This window comes from Lissotriton helveticus, chromosome 5_1 (assembly GCF_964261635.1).
Source record: "Lissotriton helveticus chromosome 5_1, aLisHel1.1, whole genome shotgun sequence".
Taxonomy (NCBI): domain Eukaryota; kingdom Metazoa; phylum Chordata; class Amphibia; order Caudata; family Salamandridae; genus Lissotriton; species Lissotriton helveticus.
Window position 1 is genome coordinate 1,997,712,323 of NC_136065.1, and position 21,332 is coordinate 1,997,733,654.

The window sequence follows — 21,332 nt, forward strand, 5'->3', positions numbered from 1 at the left end:
GACAAGATGTGCTGGTGGCTGGGCCACGTGGAAGAATGGAACAGAAGAGCCATTTTCGGCTCGCAGCCCGAAGTGGTTATCAAATCTGACGCCAGTCAGTGGGGTTGGGGAGCGCGCTGCGGAGATGGTTCCACAGGCGGAAGGTGGTCTCCCCAGGAATTAGCATTGCACATGAATTCGGATGGACAATGTGTCTGCAGTGAGGTACATAAACAAGTTGGGAGGAACGAGATCGTCTCCACTAGTGGAGATTGCCAAAGACTTCTGGCATTATTACCTGAGTCGTCAAATAACAGTGATAGCAGAATACATCCCGGGACAGTCCAATGTCATAGCGGTTTTTAACTCAAGACATCTCAGGGACTACAGCAACTGGAAACTAATGCTAAGCATATTCCAATGGTTGCAGGAAATATGGGGTCCGTGTCAGACTGATTTGTTTGCATCCAGGCTGAACCGGCAACTTCCCTATTTTTTCAGTTGGAGGCCCTATCCAGCAGCAAGAGCGACGGATGCGTTTCTCCAGGATTGGCCGGGGTCAGTGAACTATGCATTCCCACCTTTCCTTCTCATTCCGAGAATGACTTCTCACATTCTCAGACAAGGGGCGGAAGTGATATTAGTGACGCCCCTGTGGAGGTCGCAGCCTTGGTTCCCGGTACAGTTGGAGATGTGCTGCGATCTCCCCAGGATGCTACCTTGGTCGGAGTCTCTTCTCCTGGGACCTCTCGGGGACCAGCACCCTCTGATTCTATTGGGGCGATTGTCGCTGATGGCATGGAGGTTTTCAGGCAACAGGGGGAGTTGCCAGGAGTTTCGGAGACAGCTTCAGACTCTATCAAGCAGGCTTGGGCCCCTTCCACTAGGATGCGATACTCTTCAGCTTAGAAAGGCTGTATGGGTTGGTGCGTGGAACGGCACTTAGATCCCGTGGGGGCAGGCCTTTCCAATATCGTGAATTTTCTTTAAGACAAGGCAGCCAGCGGTTTGGCTTATAGGTCAGTGAATAATTTCCGTTCAGCCATTTCTGCGGGGCATACCCAGATAGAAGGGAAACCGGTTGGTATGCACCCTATGGTATGTAAACTTCTTAAAGGCATAAGAGTGGCGAATCCACCCAAACCCAAGTATTCGGGTTTATGGGATGTCTCTTTAGTCATTAATCTCTTCAATAGTTGGCCATCCAATAATCTTCTTTCACGAAAACAGTTGTTTGCAAAGTTAGCAATGCTTTTATGCCTGTCAGCTTGTAGACGTTCATCGGATGTGCGCGCATTGGAGAATACAGGTAGAGTATTTACTCCGGAAGGAGTTTCTTTTACTATTACAGGACGTACAAAAACTCTCTCCAGGCATGTTGAGTATAATGCTTTTCCTAGAAATTATAAACTATGTGTTGTCCAATGCTTGAAAGCTTATGAGGAATGTACTCGCCCTTTGCGGCCTGAGGGTTCTACCCAACTTTTGATTGCTGTGCAAAAACCTTTTAAACCTGTGTCTGCTCCGACAATAGCCAGATGGCTTAGATACATTATGAAAGAAGCTGGTGTTGATATTCAAATGTTTGGTGCACATTCTGTGCGTGGTGCCATGGCATCAAAGTCCTATATGTTAGGAGCTAATATTCAAAACATTATGCGTTGTGTTGATTGGTCGTCTGAATCGACTTTCAAACAATTTTATTATAAGCCTGTGGGAGATATAACATCTGCTGTTTTGAATAAAGCGTTAAACTTGCATAATCCAAAGCCTCCGGTCCTGTAATAGAATCAAAAATTAGCTAGCATCTGCGCCAAGAATTTTCAATTCTATTAAGGATACGGAGGCGAGGATTATCCCTATGTTACAATGTGATTGTTCATGCTTACCCGCCCGTTGATAAGATACTGAATGCTAGTAATAAGCAAGAACTACGGGTTGTTCGTGTTTGTTTTTTCCTAGACGCAGATAAGAAATCTGAGTAAGAAGTTTCTTCCAGTTGAAGAATTGCGATGGACCTGAGTTTCCTGTTAACTTCCATGTTGGAGGATGTTCGTCAAATTGTTGGTTTAGTGGGCTTTTTTCTTCAGTTCGAACAAAGAAAGAGGATGATGGGACTGTTCCCAGGGCTCTTATGAAGGCTGAGGAGGCGTGGCTGATGCAACGCATCATGAACAATGTAGTTTTTATACCAAATTGTATGTTATTGGCTGCTGTGATTTATACAGTAAAGAAAGAGATAGCATAATCCTCGCCTCCGTGTACTTAATAGAATTGAAAATTCTTGGCGCGAATACTAGCTAATTTTTTATTCATATCGCACAATTCTAGAAACAGATATCCAGAACCAAGGCTGTTCCCACCTCCTGTATGATACCTTTCAGTCTGTCCCTTTTAGGAAACAGCGCTTTGCATGCTGGGCTTTCTCCAATTGGTCCCACAGTGCTTTTTTCAGTAAAGGCTTCCTAATCCATTAGGATTGCTAATCCATTGTGCGTTGCACATGTGGGTTCGAATCCCATCCTCGTCGCCATAATTTGTAAAGAATTCCTCCGTAAAGCGTCTGAAGTTGAACAGGTGAATTCTGTATTAAATGCACCAACACAGGCTCCATGGTGTGCGGAGCGCAACAGACGCCTCCGCTCCGAAGGTCAACATGCCAATGCTGGCAGCTGGTGACAGGAGGAGCTGCTGTACGGTGTCCGAGAGTGGATACTAAAGCAAATCACAACAGCTCATAACTGGAAAAGGAGCCACACGTGACATGGAGCCACTGGACAGGACTGATGCAGGCGCTCCTGCCCCATGATGACAACACTTACAACACAGGCTGGCACTCCCGGATGTGGACGACCACAGTACAGGTCTGCACATCTGTGGTCTGCTGCAGAGTCCCAGGTAAACTGTTAACTCTGTGGCCATAGGATAACACTCAGCACCGCTGCCCACGCTCTGAGTGCTTAAGTAACTCTCTCAACAATGCTGCTCAGTCCACACACCCTGAGTGCAGAGGCTAACACTCTCAGCAAAGCTGCGCACACAGAGCATGCAGCCCCGCCAAGTGCCACGTTTTATAGTACCGCTTTATAAGCCACGTTCCTGCATCACGGCACGAAAATTAGATAAACAGAAAAGCTGGTCTGTTTTTCTTTTGTTCCTAACGTTGACATTGCCCGGCTGGGTCGCAACAGCCAATAGTAGTTGAGGTAAGTTTTAATTTTGCACATTAATGATTGGAATGTCTGAACTCTGTAACCACGCCCACCACGTCTCCCGGAACTCGTGCCTGCGTATACGCACTTGCATTTTAGTGCTGCGCGGCATTCCTATCCCCCATGGGATTGGTAGTTGTAGTTGTGCTCGCTTTTTAACTTCGCCCGTTTTTCACTCCTCATTGCTCCGCAAAAGAGTCAGTATTGGAGTCACTGATTGGGCCGTGAATAGCGGTAACCTCGATACATTACCAGCTCGAGTGAGGCTTTCCAAGGCCCAGGAGTTAGTGGAGCAGCGGCTGCCTCAGAGGCCTTCACGTATTTGTGGAGCAGACTGACACCGAGGCAGCGTAGAATGGCATCGAAGAGGAAGCGTGCTGCAGAGGCTGAGTGTGATAGGACCAGTGTAAGGTAAGTCAAGTTATTCGTTAAAGGATTTTATGTGTACGGCTGGTTTATGGCGCTCTTGGTTGACTGTTGTAGATCGAGAAAGTCACTCCTAAGTAATCGTTTTTGGGGACTGGGAAGGAAACCTCGAACCCTCCTAAGTAACAGTGTTCAGAAATTAATGCAAGTTATAAAAAGACATAATAAACCAGGCATGTGTTGACATTTCTCTGAAAACTCTCGAACACAAGCCCTGAAATTATAGATATGTTAGTGCTTAAGCGTACGAAATCAGTATAGCAAATCAGGCATGAGGGATCATGCATCTATGATATAGGTGTTTTTAAAATGTTTTGGTGTGTTGCAACCCCTCACGTTTCCACTAAACTATTTGTTGGCCTAAAGTACATTACGGCGCCATTCATGTGAATACATTCCCCCTTGATGTCAGTGAAAATAAATGTGCTTCTGAGGCAGTCTTCTGGGCTGCAACCCCTAGCTCCTAAGAAAACAAATGGTAGCCATTACTACAGTTTGTGGTCAGTGTGTGTGCACAATGGTGCATGGCACAACTGCTTTTTTCGACTTGCTACTGTGTCACAAGGCAATCATGTCACACATGAGCACACCAAAAATACAGAAATGTCACATAGGCAATCTGAAACTTCAGCAGCTATGTACACGCGCTCGGAGAGGATAGGCTAACACTCCCCCCTGCTGCACACACACTCTGAGTGCAAAGGCTGACACTGAGCTCACATATACTCCTTGCTCGCTGCATGCAGCCCCATCTCAGTCAAAGAAAACTCCCTGCTTTGCTGCAAGCATCCCCAGGTTAGATTTCTGAAAGCTCAGAGCCAGTGATCCAGCACGAAACTAATACCTGTTCAGTGATCAATACTTACAAATATTTCAAAATAATGGTACATACACATTCACCCAAATCCCTGATGCACTGGGGTCAATTTGTTATCGTAACATCAGATTTCAATATCGTTTATAGATTCATAGTCGACATCTCCAATATATATATATCAATCTCGAACTTGTACATCAACTTTCTTTCCACTTGGTCGATAGACCAATTAAATGTCATGGTACTTATAGAGCGCACTGTCACCAGACGGTCACCTTGCGGTGTCGCCTATTCGGCTTCCTGGCGCTGATGCTCATATCGCTGTGGAACCCCTCTTGGCTTTCCCTGTGAAGTGTCCACTCCTGGGCACCCCCAGGGTGAAGCCAGGCATCCTTAGCGCTGTTGGCGCCGGTTAAGCAAGCTATTGCCCAGAGTTGCAGCGTGGGGCCCGTGATTAGAATAGGCACCGAGGCGAGAATTAACAGGTCCGAGGAAATTGAGCCGTGAGCCCGCCGAGGCGGGAATCGAACCCTGGTCCCTGGCCAGAACTCTGCATCAGGGTCTACCGCTCTAACCATTGAGCCACACTCCTCCACTTAGTTGAAGAGTTGATGGCAATGATCTGACACTTCTAACTATTCAGTTTGAGAAGGCGCCCCCCCGCGCCTAGGGGAGGGGCGCCCTTAGTTGCGCCGAGAGACTGAACGACCGAAGGGTGGATTCAAGGAGGAGGGATGGTATTGCTAGTATACTTGCAGACCTAGAGACTCTGCAGCTAAGACAGGTGGTCACTCATCCTACGCATGAGAGTGGACACACTTTGGACCCCATATTTACCAATTTGTCTGGGGTTACGATTCGGCTACCTACGCCAATGGTGTGGTCTGACCATCATCTTGTGGAATTCAATCTCGCTATTAAAGCACCCCCTTTTAAAACCATCAACAGGGTCCTTCTTAAACGCCCTTGGAAGAAGTTAAAATTCGAGGACTTCCACCGGCTGCTTGGCGAACATCCGCCCGGCCCCTTTAACGACGTCGAAACTGGCTATGATATTTTCTGTAACTGGGTTTCCCGGGCTCTTGACCTCTTGGTCCCTGCATCTTGGAGCAAATGCCGCTCACTCGAACCAAGCCCCTGGTTTAATAGTGACTTATTGCTCCTAAAAAAAATCTCGTAAGCAAGCAGAAAGAGCTTGGCGTAAAAACTATGAGACCGAGAAAAAATCTCTATATCTAGCCAAGGTTAAAATATACCACAGAGCTATCTGTAGAGCCAGTGCGGCCTACTACTCTCATGAGTTCAAACGTAGCTCTAATCCCACCAAGATGATCTTTAAAGTTCTTAAAGATCTGACGGCTAAAAGAGCTCCAGCAGCTGAGGTTTGCTCAGTCTCTTTGCGAAGAACTTGCCACCTTTTTCCTGGAAAAGGTTCGGACTATCTATCGCTCTTTCCCCAGCGTTATCCCCCAGAGTGAGGTTCAGAGACCCAATTTTACCCCTAATGTGAGTCTATGTGTATTCCCTGGGATTTCTGAGGTGGAGTTGAATAGGTTGGCGATGAAAGTTAAATCTGGGTCACAAGCGGATCCGCTTAGACCTTTGCAGTTGAGAGAGTCGGCAGCTATATGTCTGCCTCCTATTCGCCAGCTCATTAACCTCTCTTTTTCTTCCGGCATAGTACCTAATAAATGGAAACAAGCTCAGGTCATGCCTATTTTGAAGAAACCTGCATTGAACCCGCTTAAGCTGGAGAACTATGCCCAATCTCCCTTCTCCCTTGGGCCGCCAAGGTTGCCGAGGCACATGCGAATGAGACCTTATCTAAACATCTTCACACCGCTAATATCCTGGACCCTAGTCAGAACGGGTTTCGGGAAGGACACAGCACCTTCTTGCTATTACGGAACATCTGCGGTCCGTGCTTGATTCCGGTCAGACTGCGGCACTGGTGTTACTTGACCTTAGTGCCGCTTTTGACACTGTTTCGCACGCGATACTGCTGCGTCTTCTGGGCGAAGCAGGTGTCTCTGGGCGGGCATTGGACTGGTTCAGTTCATTCCTAGCGGATCGTACATTCCGGGTCACTACTCCTCCTTTTATATCTAAGCCCTATCCCATTGAGCAGGGAGTGCCTCAGGGGTCTGCACTGAGCCCCACGTTGTTCAACCTGTATGTGCAGCCGCTGGCTGCGGTCGTCAAGCAATGGGGCCTGAATATAGTTTCCTATGCGGATGACACGCAGCTGGCAGTAGCCCTTAACGGGGATGCCGACTCCGAGGCCTCTAGGTTCAGAGAGGGTTTGATAGGAGTGGCTGGCTGGATGACGGCGAACTGTCTGCAGTTCAATGCTAAGAAGACTGAGGTTCTCATTGTGGGCAAGCACAGCAACCTCTGGGGTGATCAGTGGTGGCCCCCAGAGCTGGGTTCCACTGCCATCCCGGTGTCTGAGGTGAAAAACCTGGGCGTATGGTTAGATCCCGCCCTTAGTTTTTCTGTGCATACAAAAAAAGTAGCTGCCACTTGTTTTGGCATACTGCGTGAGCTTAGACCAGCCCTTAAATTTTTTGATGCTCCGACTTGTCAGCTGATTATTCAGACCACTATTCTCTCGCGATTAGATTATGCGAGTTCTCTCCTGCTGGGAGCCAATCAGGCGGAAATTGTTTGGATGCAACGCGTCCAGAACGCCGCGGCTAGAGCCTTGATGGTCTACCTAAATTTTGTTCTGCGAAGGCAGCCATCCATAAGCTTCACTGGCTTCCTATGGCCCAAAGGATTGAGTTTAAGACTCTTTGTCTTTCTTTTAAAATTCTTAAACTGTCATCCCCTCAGATTCTGGCACATCTTCTTACTCCTTACGTTCCCTCCCGTTCTCTAAGGTCATTGGGCCAAAATCTGACCATTGTTCCACGCTTCAAACGCTGTCGTGCCGGAGGTCGGTCTTTCCGTTACCTCGCGGCCAAGGGTTGGAATACCTTATCAGCTCACATTCGTGCCCTGGAGGATTTGTTAGCCTTTAGGAGGGCTATTAAAACATTCCTTTTCCCTCCCAGTATGTAAGAGTTCTGCTGGACTTCCTGTAATGTTTGGTTTGTTATGTCTGGGCATCTTCCTTCTGCCTGTCAAAGCGCCGGGACGCCCCTTTGCTGGGGCAGCTGCGCGCTATAAAAATTACTATAACATAACATCATCAGGGTGCGCTGCATTCCTGGCAGGATATTTAAGACGGTGCCTTGAGGAATTCTGCCTCTTTGTCCCTTCAGACCTCTGGCAAGATGCAGAGGCGCGTCGTTGACCACCCACCCACCCGGCAGAAAAGCGAGGTTTGGCGGAGCACTGACCGTTAACAACAATGGAAGTTCGGTGACCGGATGGACCCCAGTAGGGGGTAGGAGCCATGTGTGCATATGGTAGGCGGAAAAGGGGGGACTGACCTGCCGGTGGTCCTGGACTCTACTGCCCTAACCCACAACGTATGGACTGATTTCAACCTTGGAGAGGCTGCCTGTGTTCAGGTACCCCGGTGGGCCAGGGCTTTATGCGGTGCCCTGGTTTTCAAGTAATGCAACTAATTGCTGTAGCGCGTTGAGGCCTGCCGGCACAATGTGCACAGCTGAGTGGGGAGCTTGGTGGGCTCAGTCAGCCAAGTGGAATTTTACGGCCAAGCTCAAGTGCAGATGTAACGTTGTGCCTAATTTTCTTACTGCCTTTGACATGTTGTTGCTGCTAAAGTGTACGGCCAAACAGAAGTTCAAGTGTAATGTCGTGCATAATGTACTTATTGCATTTGACAGGTTGATGCTGTTATAGCGTAATGCTGTGCATAATTTATATATCCAAGCAAGCAGGATGGTTTTCACCTGTTGACCTGTTGGTCTGTGATGAATTACCTGGTTTGATATGAATAAAATGCTACGCTGTGAACAACATGCTCTGATTCTGAGAGTTCTTGGGGCATATGGAAGGTGGAAGTACCACCGAATGGAGAGGAGTGAATTTCACGAAGTGCGCATACTATATTTGAATAACTACAGATTCTCTGTGAGGTTAATAAAGTTTATCTCATGTTTTCAAAATGCATAATGCTCAATGCATATGGCACAATTACAAACCTTGAAATTCATCAAGGGAGAGAAATCATCATTAAATGCAATCAGAGCAAAACTTTCTCACCCATATCATAAGGTAGACACATGAAGGAGTGGATAGATTAGGAGACATAAGTTTCAGCAAAAATAATGCACAAAACAATATTTATGACGGAGTGGATAGGTGAAGAGACAAAAGTTTCAGAGAGCAATGCATTTGCAAATAAATTTACATGAACGAGACAGATGAAATAAATACCTAATCACTTAGTTGTGATTTTTAGCCGTCCTATGACACTGCAAGTCCTGCAGACCTACTGTCACTACTCAGGTCACAGCCTAAGACTCCTACCGTGACCCTGCAACTTTGATGGATAATGGAAAAATGTATCTTAAAAGTGTAACCAGAAAAAGGAAAAAAAGTTTAATTGTTCTTATTTGGTTTTGATCTCCGGTTGTACCGAGTCTTGTCAGGTACCGTTTGCTCTCGAAACAAAGTCTCTGAGTTTGTTGTGTCCAATCGCTAATGTGATGGTACAGCTTCTTGCAACACGTCGTCGTCTTCTTTTTCAAACCTCATTCGATCCAGACGTGCACTACTGAAAGGTACCAGTCGAGGGACCCTTTCACCCTCACTAACACCTATACCCTTGCGGACCCACTGGTCAAAAGGCAAAGGTACCCTTTTGCAGTGCACGCCATGGACCCAATTCTTCTTTCCGACGACCTTCACTGCTGTACGTGTCACTAGAAGAACTTGCCGAAGCGGCCCCCAACGAGGTTCCAGATTCTTCTTTCGCTGAAAATTCTTCAAACAGACCCAGTCCCCGGGTTGTATGGAGTGACCTGGGTCTGTGGAGGCCTCCGGCAAAGCGTTTTGGACCTCTTGATGAAGAACACGCAATTTAGTGGTGAGGTCATGTAAGTAGTCAATCAACATAGAATATGGAATATCGGAGTACTTTTTAGGTCAAGGGACTCCCCAGACGTTAGCTGGGCGCCCAAAAACGACCTCGTATGGGCTAAGTCCCAAACAAGAGTATACCGCTGTTCTAGTAGATAGGAGTGCCAAAGGCAAAGCATCAGGCCAAGCAAGACCCGTGCTGGCCTGAATCTTTGCCAGTTTGAGCTTGAGAGTGCCATTATAGCACTCTACCAACCTTGCTGACTGAGGGTGGTTTGCCGCATGGAATTTCTGCCTAATACCAAGACGCGCACACACCTTCTGCATAATTTGGCCTACAAATTCACTTCCATTGTCACTCCAGACAATTCGCGGCAAACCAAACCTCGGTAAGAATTCCTTCAAGAGGGCTTTAGCAGTGGACAAAGCAGTATTATCCTTTAGGGGGTAGGCCTCTATCCATCTGGAAAAGGCACACACCACTCCCAGAACATACTTGAGGTTATTACAACGTTCCATATGAATGTAATCGATTTGCAATACCTTGAAAGTATATGTAGGAGTGGCAAAATGACCTGCCGGATCGGGGGTTCCCTTTCCTGGATTATGCATCAAACAAACGATACAATGTTTCACCACATTTTCCGCACATTTAGGGATTCCTTCATTCTACCATACTGGAGCCAGAAGTTTGCATATCCCTTTCCCACTGAAGTGGGCTGGACCATGCGCCATAGTAACTACAGGCAGTACATAGGCGTCTGGTAACAGCCAACGCTGGTGTTCTGACAATTCCGTCCAACACCCTGTCGCGTCCAACATTCCCGTACTTTCTATCCACTTACTCAATTCCTTCTCTGTAGCCTCCTCTTGAATCATTCTCACACTTTCTACTGTGTCCTCACACATTCCTCCTTCTCTGACCCATCTTGCAGGGCCTGCAACATACATGCGACTTGTAGCATCTCTCGCTGTTTTTTTCGCTACCTCGTGTGCAAAAGCATTCCCGCGGCCCACATCATCAGTGATCCTTATGTGCACTACACTTCACAATTGCTATTTGGGTAGCAAAACAAGTGATTCGAGAAGGTCAGTTACCAACTGACCATGCTGTATCTTGGTCCCATGGGAAGTAAAGAATCCTCTTTCCTTCCACAGACGACCAAAACCGTGAGCCACGTTAAAGGCGTATTGGCTATCGGTGTAGACATTCACTCTCTTTCCCTTAGCCAACACACACGCTCTTGTCAGGGCAATAAGCTCAGCTGCTTGGGCTGAATTCTGTCTAATGCGTGCTGTCTCCACTACTGTATACAAGGTGGTAACAGCATAGTCGTCTCGCCATTAGGAAGTTTAAAACAAGAACCATCCACCCATAGGATCCAATCCGGGTCCACAAGTGGTGTATCTTTCAAGTCTATTCTACCTTTCGTTTCCTCCTCTGTACGGAGAAAACAATCATGTTGTTCTTGGCTATCTTTCTATTCTGGAATGGGTACCAGTGTTGCTGGATTCAAAGTATTACATCGCTTGATGTGTATATGACTAGCCAAAAGCGTCAGCTCGTACCCAGACAAACGGGCACTCGTGAGATATTGTGTTTTTGTTCTATTCAAAAGAGTATCCACTGCATGTGGTACCATAACAATGAGAGTGTTATCCAGTATCAATCCAGCAGATTGACGAATGAAGATCGCTGCTGCTGCTGTAGCTCTAAGACAACTAGGCAATGCCTTAGCTACTGGATCCAATGTAGCCGAAAAATAGGCACATGGCCTCTGTTTGTCTCCAAATTGTTGCGTTAAAACTGACAATGCACAACCTTCTCTTTCATGAACGTAGAGTGTGAAAGGCTAACTGTAATCCGGAGTACCTAACACAGGAGCAGAACACAAGGCAGTACGTAAGTCATAAAAACTCTTCAGACATTCGTCAGTCCAAGGAAGAGGTTGGGGCGTGTCTTTTAGAGTAAGTGCCAGCAGGGGTTTATCCAACAAAGAAAAATTTGGAATCCACTGTCTACAATAAGAGGTAATGCCCAGAAAGGCACGCACCTCCCTTTGTGTGGATGGTACAGACATTTGTGCGATTGCTTGAATACGTTCTGGGGTCAATCGCCTTCCCTCCTTCGACAAGAGATGACCTAAGTAGGTAACCTCTTGGCGACAATATTGTAGTTTAGAGGGTGACACCTTGTGATGTAGATCAGATAAATGACGCAACAATGAAACAGTCACGTTCTTACAAACATCCTCTGAGTCCGCAGCAACCAACAAATCATCCACATACTGGATAAGAACGGCACCTGAGGGCAAAGTGAAAGCATCAAGCTGAGATTTCAAAGCCTGACTATAGATGGAGGGGCTCTCACAATAGCCTTGGGGTGCACGTTTGAATCGGAAACTTCGGCCTCCGAGAGAGAAGCCAAAAATATCCCTACTCTCCTCAGCAATAGGAATGCTGAAGAAAGCATTTTTTAGATCAATGACTGAGAACCAAGCAGCTGAAGCAGGTATCATTGTAAGCAAGGCAGTGATATCTGAGACGACAGGAAACTGGGGTACAACAATTTTGTTGATTTCCCTAAGGTCAATCACAAAACGATATACAGGAGGCTGAGAAGAATCAGTGCGTTTAAGAACAGGTAGAACCGGACTATTGCAAACATTTCCTCTTGTTTCTTCAATCACATCCTTCTGAACCAAATCATAGATGATAGCCAATAGAGCTCTCTCACCATCGCTGGAAATTTTATACTGAGGAATGCGTGGTAATTTAACATTAGGCTTGACAGTAACCACATAAGGTGGAATTTGGAGCAAACCAACATCATTCGGACCTGTAGCCCAAAGCGTAGCAGGAAGGGATCGCAATTCGGGTGGGAATTGGTCCTTAGACAAATATATAGGAGAAACCTGCTTTGTACCTAAAGTAAGTTGTACACCAGAAGGGGAACAATACAAAGTTGCATGAAGACGTTTCAATAAGTCCAAACCCAATAAATTCTCGCCGCAACCAGTCGTTAAAATAAGCGGGGCCTCCAAATCATAAGAACCAATTGAAATAGGCAAAGGGCAAGAAACCGGATTACGAACTGGGGCGCCAGAGAATCCTACAGAAACGTTTGTTAAGCCAGACAAAGGGGCCCCAGGGAGTTTGGAGTGAATGATAGAACTTTTCATTGCACCAGTATCCAAAAGAAATGGCTCTGAAACACCTAATGCAACAACTTCAACATAAGGCCCATTCTGATCCACTGGAACTGATACGACTCCCTTGCTTTGTCCGTGGCTGTCCTAGCTAGTGTGAAAATCCTCACCCTCATTTTCAACACCATAATCATCATTATAATATTGCGCAGACTGAGCAGTCTGTTGGTCAAAATAATTCATAGAATTCTGAGTGGGAAAGGAACGCTGTCCCTGAGACAACGCGCCTCGCGGTCCTGACAATCCACCATTACGGTGCAGTAAAACCGGGCAGTTATTCTTAAAATGACCTTCCTTCTTACAGTAGGCACATTGATTAGGACCCAGCAAAGGTTGCGGAACAAAGGGTTCAGGTGTCTGTAACAACCTCTGAAACTGGGGAGGTTGTTGAAATTGGCGCTGAGCAGAACGAGGGGGATAAGCCTGTTGCAAAAGAACCTAAGTCTTTAAGTCTTTAGTCTTTTTCTCAAGTTTATCCTTTTCCTCCTTATCCCTATTCTCATAATACTGACCAGTGGCTAATATCTGGGCAGACGAAGAAACAGCCCACAAACTTTCGGAGTCTTTCTTTTTTTTTTTTTTTTTTTTTTTTTTTTTTTTAAAACCTTTATTGTAAAACGTCAGAAACAAATACGGGCCTACAACCATCCGGCCGGCCTCAACAACGTTTCGAAGCACATAAGCGCACAACATGGCATCGCAGCAGTACGTCAAACAAATTACAGTCGATTCATATCACATCGGCAGACATATACCACTGGGAAACAGGAGAAGGGGAAGGACCATCGTTAAAGGTTTTCTTTTTTATGCTTGTAAATAAAATAGTAAGTTGGAAGGACTAGAAAGGATCAAGGACCAGACAGAACAACAGAATTGAAGCGGGCAACTCACAGCAAAGATCCAGCGCGCATGAGAACATCGTCAAAATGGCGGCACCAACATAATACATAAGGATTGACATTCGCAGAACACGTCGTGCGCCAATAGCTACCCACCCCCGGACAGCTAAAACCCTTGACCCAGAAAAAGGGAAAGAAAAAGGCTTAAAATAAAAAGGAAATAAAGGCCCATAGAAACCAAAAAGAACGAAATAACCCCCCACCCTACAGCAATGCGGAGGCTACGGCCAACCCCCCCCCCAGCAGAGTGTCTGTCGCCCACTAAGGAACCCGAAATATAGACAAGAAAGGAAGAGAGAAAAAAGGAAAAATGAAGAAAAAGGAAGAAAAAGCCCTAACAGCAGAGAGAAAGGGAGCGAGAAAAGAATAAACTAATCCACTACTCCCCGAAAAAGGAAAGGTGAGGAGGAGCCCACCCAATATCAGGATCTCCCGGACATCCCGGCCAAATACACCATCTACGCCACATGCAACAGTAAATTCGGAAGACATGAAGCAGAATCTGTTACACCCAGAACCTGGGGCCAAAACACAACCCCCCGCCAATACAACAGGAAGAAGAAGGACCGGAAATTTCAAATAAACGTAGGCAGGGAAAGTAAAGCAATCAATGTGCGCAACCACAATCGCCCATCCCCGAACCCCAAGACCAATACAGAACCAACACCCCACTACCCGGCATGTGGATTATAGTCCCAGCACTAAGAACTTCAGCAGGCGAAGAAAAAAAAAAACAGCCTCAACCCAGCCCCTTACGGTCCAATGTGCCAACAGAGTCCAACTGCGCGATATTCATCGCTGGTGGGGCAAGCAGACGAGACGACCTCAGCAGAGTAGGAAACTGGCCGCCATGAACTGTCCAACACAAAGCCCAGCACGGCACGAGCACAGCAGGAGAAAGACCACGCAGCAGTAGAGCACAAAGAAAAGTCAGCCCAAGCAGTAGAATCAGTTCCGGGGGAAGATGACGAGTTCCAACAGTAGTCCCCAATGAGGCTGCCAGACATGGCTCTTGGAGAGAGTTCCCACTCCGCCGCATAAGGCCACGAGCAGCAGATGTCTTCCAGGCTAGTACATGTAGCGACACGGTGGGAGCAGGATCTTGCGCCGGCAGCGCAACCGTGGACATCGGAGTAGACAATCCGCAGTAGTAGGGCATAGGATGTGGCGCAGCGCCCCGCACTCGCAGGCAAGCTTGGTCGGTCGGTATCACATTGGATGAAATAGCGTCCAGGCGGTCCCCCAGTTCTCGAGCAACAGTACGGTGGGCGACACGTAGCTCACCCAGGGCTTCCAAAACGTCGACAATCCGCAGGGGCGTCTCAGGGAATAAAGGTGCAACAATTCCCTGTGCGTCGGGCATACCAGCAGAATTCGGTGCTCGAGAACGAGCGTCGTCGTCCCAAGGGACCAGGCGATCCCCGAGTTGCCACTGCACACACCGTTCACAGGCGTATACCGAGTACTGATGTCGGACGCCATCTCCTTGCACCGTTAGCCAGGTTCCCCGCCGGCGACCACCACAACACAGCCAAACTGGGGGTACAGGGGCAACACAATCCATTCCTGCACCTCGCACGATGTCAGGACAAAGCAACATCAAACGGGCTCCAGCAGCACCCTGGGCAGTCTCTCCCCAATAGCGAGTGCGAGCTATCTAAAATGGCGGTCACCGCGCTGGGGGAAACAAATGTAGCGAGAGTAGCCGTCCGAGGCCGGGGCGAAGATAGAATGTAGCGGTTTCAGCCTGGAAGCAGCGTGAGGGGCAATAGAGCAGGATGAGCTGCCGAGAGGAATCAAAGGCAGCAGTCGTTCTCAACAGTCAGCGCCGCCCAGCTCGAGATGGCCGCTGTCGTTGTTCACTGGGTCGGCCACACAAGCAGAACAAAGATCCGGGCTCAGCCGCGAGGCATCAGGGAAGGGCGAGGGCGCTCCGTCACTGTTACAGCCCAGAACGCGAAGTTAAGCACATCCCTAGAACCGGGTTCTTCTCCCGACTCCGGTAGCGCCGGTCAGATTCAGGATCACGAGCAGGATAGGGCAGGAGACGGGAGGAAAGCGAGAAGGTCGGCGGAGCCGAGGAATCAGGCGGCCATCGCGGCTGCTGCTAGGCTCCTCCTCCGGAGTCTTTCAATTTATGCGATAATTCTGGAAGTAAATTAAATACTAATTTATCCACGAATAGTCGCTGTCCACCCTCAGTACCCATATCTTGACCACTGTGATCGATGAACGTCTCCTTGAAATGGGTAAAGAAATCGGAGACACTCATCTTTCTTCTGTTTACACGCAGCTAAATTATCCCAGTTAACACGCAAAGCAGGCATCATCGTCTTCATTAAAGTGATGATCCTACCGGGCAATTGTGCAATCAAATCATCGGGTTTAGCACCACCTACCTGTGCTGCATCCACGGCAGTTATAGCAGCCCAATTACCACCTAAAGCTTGATCGTGGTCCTCCCTACGAATCCTTGTGGGACTACATTTCCCATCAGCATATCAATATCGACCAAATTCATGATACACGCATCAACAGTCTGGGACAGCTCTTTATAATACCCAGCGGGATTTTTACGAGGGTCCGGCAAAGACTGTTTAAGCGCCAAAACTTCCGAACGTTTCCAGGGGATATGTACCCATATACGCTGGAAATGGGCAGGGACACAGGGAATATTGCCTGCCTGTGGAACCTCTTCTCTCCATACTTGAGGAACTTCTCTCATAGGATAATGTTTCACTTTCTGTCTAACTGCAGGATCAGGTTCAAGAGAAGCCTGAGAAGAAAATAAAGACCTGAAAGCGATAAGTGTCCTTACGGCGTCCTCCACCTCAGAACCCACAATAAGTCCCTTATCAAATTTAGCCTGTATGTCTAACAGACAGACCTTGGGGAACTAAACCCAAATCCATATCCTCCCATCCTTTACCAAGAGTGTCACACATAACATTAAAAACATGTCTCTGCGTGGGCGCATCTCACTGATGAAAAGTATTCATGATATCGCGCACGCTATACTGTGGACCACTCATGATCCATTTGTGAGCAAGAGAGTCCAGCGTAATTCGCTCGTCGGCACCTGGGATTTGACTACGGGATTGCCTTCGAGAAAAAGCAGGAGACACATTAAAAGATCCAAAGAAGGGGGAGAAAAGGCCAGAAACAGTATCAACCAATCGTTTATGAGCCGTGGGAGAATCTGACAGTAGAACGGGAGACAAAGCACTAAGCGAAGCAGGAGAGGGGCTGGCAGTTACAAGAGGAACCAAGGGTAAAGAAGACTGAGATACAGGAGTCTGTGGCAAAGGAGGGGGGTGGCCATACTGGACCGGGCAATTGTGGAAGAGCCGGGACCAATGGCAGAACGACAGGTGGCTGGAAAAGTGGTAACAATGGGGGTGCATTAGCACCTGGTACATAGGGCGGAGGCAATCTCAACAAATGGGACATTAAGGGGTCTTCGTCAAGATCCTTACTTTGTGGAGAAGTAGGCAACACAGGGTAACATCTATCTATTGCCATACAATGCTGTCTATCTGAGACTTCAATCGCCTGATCAATCTCATTGTCTTTAAACTGCTGGGCAGCCTGTATAATCGTCATACTTTTCTTTTTCTTATCTCTTTTTGCCTGCTTAATTTCTCTCTGTTTGGCTTCCTTACGCCAAATCGGAAAGAGTCAAACATTGCCCGCCGGGCTTTTCTTTTAAACAAAATTGCTTCTAAATTGTCTAATATGTCAGCCTCAAAGCTACCATTTTGTGGCCACTGCAGAACACCATCTTTCTTTGTGTATTGGATCCATGCCTCGTTAAAGGCAATGGGGCCAACACCATGTTTCGAATAGAGCTCATAAGTGGGAGTTCCAACCGGAGGAATTGGACAAGAGTCCTCCAGCTGGGAATCCCTAGTGCACCCAAAACAACAAAACTTCCTAAACTTGCTAAGACCAGGCATCTTTAATTCACTGGTCTGCTTACAAACTTCAAAGGGGTTAAAACAAAGAACACAGCACAAACGTACTCACCCCTTGGCTTCGGCTATTGCAAAGGTCGAATAACAAACCCAAAAACAAAGAAATGGGTGCTACCCACGAATACTTAACTAAATGTTTCCTTACGCCAACAGAGGTCCGTCTAACGTCTCGCAATATCGATCGTCACCAAAGGGCCAAGGCAGGGCGGCAGTCAGGGCAGCAGTCGTCAGCAGCCGTCGAAAAGGAGTAGCCACGCTGCAAAAGACCTTCAGTCCACTTCGACATGCAGGGGTCGCTTGACGTGGTTCGCGAATCCTCCGGAATTTTCCTGCGAGGCTCCTCACTACCCTCGGGCTGAACCGCTACCACTGAAGCCGCCCCACGTTGGGCGCCAGTTGGAGAACCGGGCCTTATGGGTCTGGCGGCGCAGGGCATGCCTTAAATCTCCGAGTTCACCTGCCTTGTCGGACAGAGACACAAGACACTCTGTTGGGCGTAGAAAATCAGGTTTATTAGCTGCAGCTAAGCACAGTTGTCCCAGAAGTACAGAGTAGGTTCTTAGGAGACTGCCACTTTACTTCGTGGCGCACAATCTTTTATAACACACATATTTACAACGTATACTCCCAATACATACAAGGCTAGCAATAGGAAAAGTTGAAAACAAGCTATCCAGTATCCCAAATACGCCCTTCTTTCAGACCCTGCGTGTCACCCGTCCCTACAAGTTAATCAGTGCTAGTGCCTACAATTCAATTTGCAGGTGGCAGGATGTATTTGTATGCCTCAAAGGATAGTTGTGTAACAAGAGAATACAAGGAGAGAATAGCGAAGGCCAGCCGGATAAGATAAAGTGAGGAAAGAATAGGGAGAGCCAAATAGTCAGTCGAGACAGGGATCAATCAACCTAGACATGGATTAGTGGACTCGGCCAGACCCTGGCATCGGTTTCGTAAACAAGGGCAGGGGGTTACTTTTTAGCAGAAGAGACACGTAGCAGCTGGAAAAGGCAAAAACACTCAGTTCGCCATGCTGCCTGAGTGAGGGCAACACAAAATGGCGACGGGACACAAAATGGCGGCCGAATACGGGACGAAGTCGAAAACCGAAGAACCTCAACATTTGACCACTGCAATTCTTTTAGGCAATTGAAAAGCATCCAATCACTCTTTTACAGTTTTGCTGTTTCTTATAGGAGAACCCGAGGTGGTCAGTAATCCCCTTTGCATCCATAGCTGACCGAAGTTATGTACAATTCCAAACCCATACTGACTGTCAGTAAATATGGTTATTTCTAGACTTTTGGCAATTTGCACGCTCTAGTCAGAGCTATCAATTCAGCAATTTGAGCAGAGTTTACTCCTTTAAACAGGATGTTTCTAGAACCCCTGCTATGGTGTGTATACGGCATTGGCAGTACATAGTTCAGTTCTCTCATTTCTCCAACATTACCCATCCACAAATATCTCACAGTCTGAATCTTCCAATGGAACATCCTCTATATCTGGCCTGTGTTTTGTGCACAGTTATGTTGCATCCAAACAATCGTGATCCACTTCGTCTCTCACTTCTTCGCACCGAGAATTTGGTAACAAGGTAGCGGGATTCACATTTGTGCACCTTACCACAGTCACATTCTCAGCACCCAAAATCACTCTTTCATACTTAGTCAGCCGACTGGAAGTCAGATACTGGGTCCTGGTACAGGTCAAAAGAATTTCAACTAAATGTAGCACATACACCTTGACTGGATATCCCATCACAATCGCATCTCTCTGCTCCAGACTCACACAAGTGTCAGCTACTGCTTTTAAACAGCCTGGTAACGCTGCAGCCACTGAATCCAAAGTATTAAACAAAAACAATTGGTTCTGTTGGGGTTTATAAATTACTTTAGAGTACTCAAGCAGCAAAAGCTTACTTGTAGCAAACACTAGCGATTTTAAGGAAAGAAAATGACAACACACACACCGAGGAATAGATTTCAATGCTGTATTCAGAGTAAAGTTTCCTTTACTCTGAATACATATTCAGGTTATGATTCGCTCGGAAGTAGGCTTCCGAGCGAATCATAGCACGGAAACGGCTATAACGCACATAATTGATGACGCCCTCCAAATTCTAGATCGCAATGAATCCTGCCTCCTCATCCTTCTTGACCTCTCTTCAGCATTTGACACGGTCAAACACGAGAACTTACTGGAGCTGCTAAGCACTAGAATGGGTCTATCGGGAACTGTTCTTAAATGGTTTACTTCCTTCTTTTATAACCGGACTCAGAAGTTCAAGATTGACAATGTGCTATCTACACCTGTGCCAGCAGATCTAGGTGTGCCACAAGGATCATCCCTCTCCCCCACACTGTTCAACCTCGTCATGGAACCGCTCGCCACCTTGCTCCAAGCATCCAATGTTCAATTCCATATGTACGCTGATGACACACAACTTTACCTAAAGCTGCGATCCCCGGAAGATATCAAACTTCTGAATTCTACACTTAGTAACACTTAATCCTGGTTGGCCGTTAATCACCTCAACTAAATGCTCTGAAAACTGAGTTTCTACTCATCTCACCTCCAGCGAAAATTACCACCACCCAAACCTGGCTCAATAACCTAACCGCACTCAATGTCCAACCTACCATCGTGGACTCTGCGAAATCCCTAGGCATCACACTCGACGCCAAGCTCAACATGCAACAGCACGTTAGCAAAGCAACAAAAGGAGCTAATTTCCAAATCAACACACTGAGGAAACTTAAACCCTTCCTCCCAGCCAAGGACTTCCAAACGGCTGTACAAGCGTTAGTCATCCCTCGCATAGACTATGGAATTGTGGCCCTCAGCGGACTCCCGTTAGCCACAACAGCACCCCTAAGAGCCTCCCTGAACGCTGCCGCGAGACTCATCACTGGCTCACGTAAACATTCGCATATATCCCCAGACTTAAAATCTCTAAAATGGCTACCTTTTGAAGCCAGAATACAGCTAAAAATTGCCGTTATGACACACTCAGCCGTGCACCACAAGGCACCCAACTACCTCGCTCAAAAGTTATCTATATCAGGTGGCTCGAGATCCAACAGAAGTACAAAAAACCTACTCCTGAAACCTCGTAGATTCCAGAAGGAAAAAACATACAAACGCTCCTTTTCAGGAATGGCACCCAGGATCTGGAATGCACTCCCTCCTGAAACCAGGCTTATCCCCTCCACTGCATTCTTCAAGAAAGAGGTGAAAACCATCCTCATGGCCAAGTTCACCTGAACTTTATAGGTGATGGATCAGAGTCTCTGCATCGCTGTATATTTTTGAACTTTTGATCTCCTGATTGCCTCCTGACACTATACTCTTATTTGTTTGTGACACTATTATGCTACTCTCCTACTACCGACCACTATATGATACACTTTAGTTTGTTGAATCACCCTCACTTTGCCCCCACCCCTTGTTCGCTCTATCCTTAGAATTTGGTATAAGCCATCCCTACATCCAAAGTTTACCTGAACTCTGTTGTAGCGTGATCAATGTTTTTGCGCCGTCTTATACTACTTGTTACCTGGATGTATATTGATATGTTCTCTGTACACTACTGTTTTCCTATTATGTTTAGTGACTATTATACTGTTCCCATTAGTTCTGTTCAGTCCTGTTGCCCCTACCCCTGTCTCTGTGAAGCTCTCTGATATCTGTAAAGATCTTGTTCGCGCTATATAAAACTTTGAATAAATAAATAAATAAATAAAAGTATTGCGGAACCATTTGTATGGCTTGATTCTTACCGACTTTTTCACCTCATTGATATCCAGTGTTCACACAGT

The 21,332-nt window shown here is 46.9% G+C and overlaps 1 protein-coding gene across 2 annotated transcripts in view; it reads left to right on the forward strand.

The window, feature by feature from the left end:
- Positions 1–3,253: 3,253 nt before the first annotated feature.
- The window catches only part of LOC144756151 (E3 ubiquitin-protein ligase TRIM39-like), a 526,925-nt gene continuing 508,846 nt past the window's right edge, over positions 3,254–21,332 (forward strand). For both annotated transcript variants that reach the window (XM_078645729.1, XM_078645728.1), the window contains exon 1: positions 3,254–3,602. In XM_078645729.1, the coding sequence (XP_078501855.1) occupies positions 3,547–3,602 (56 nt within the window). In that variant the 5' untranslated portion in view covers positions 3,254–3,546. The remainder of the gene's footprint in view (positions 3,603–21,332) is intronic.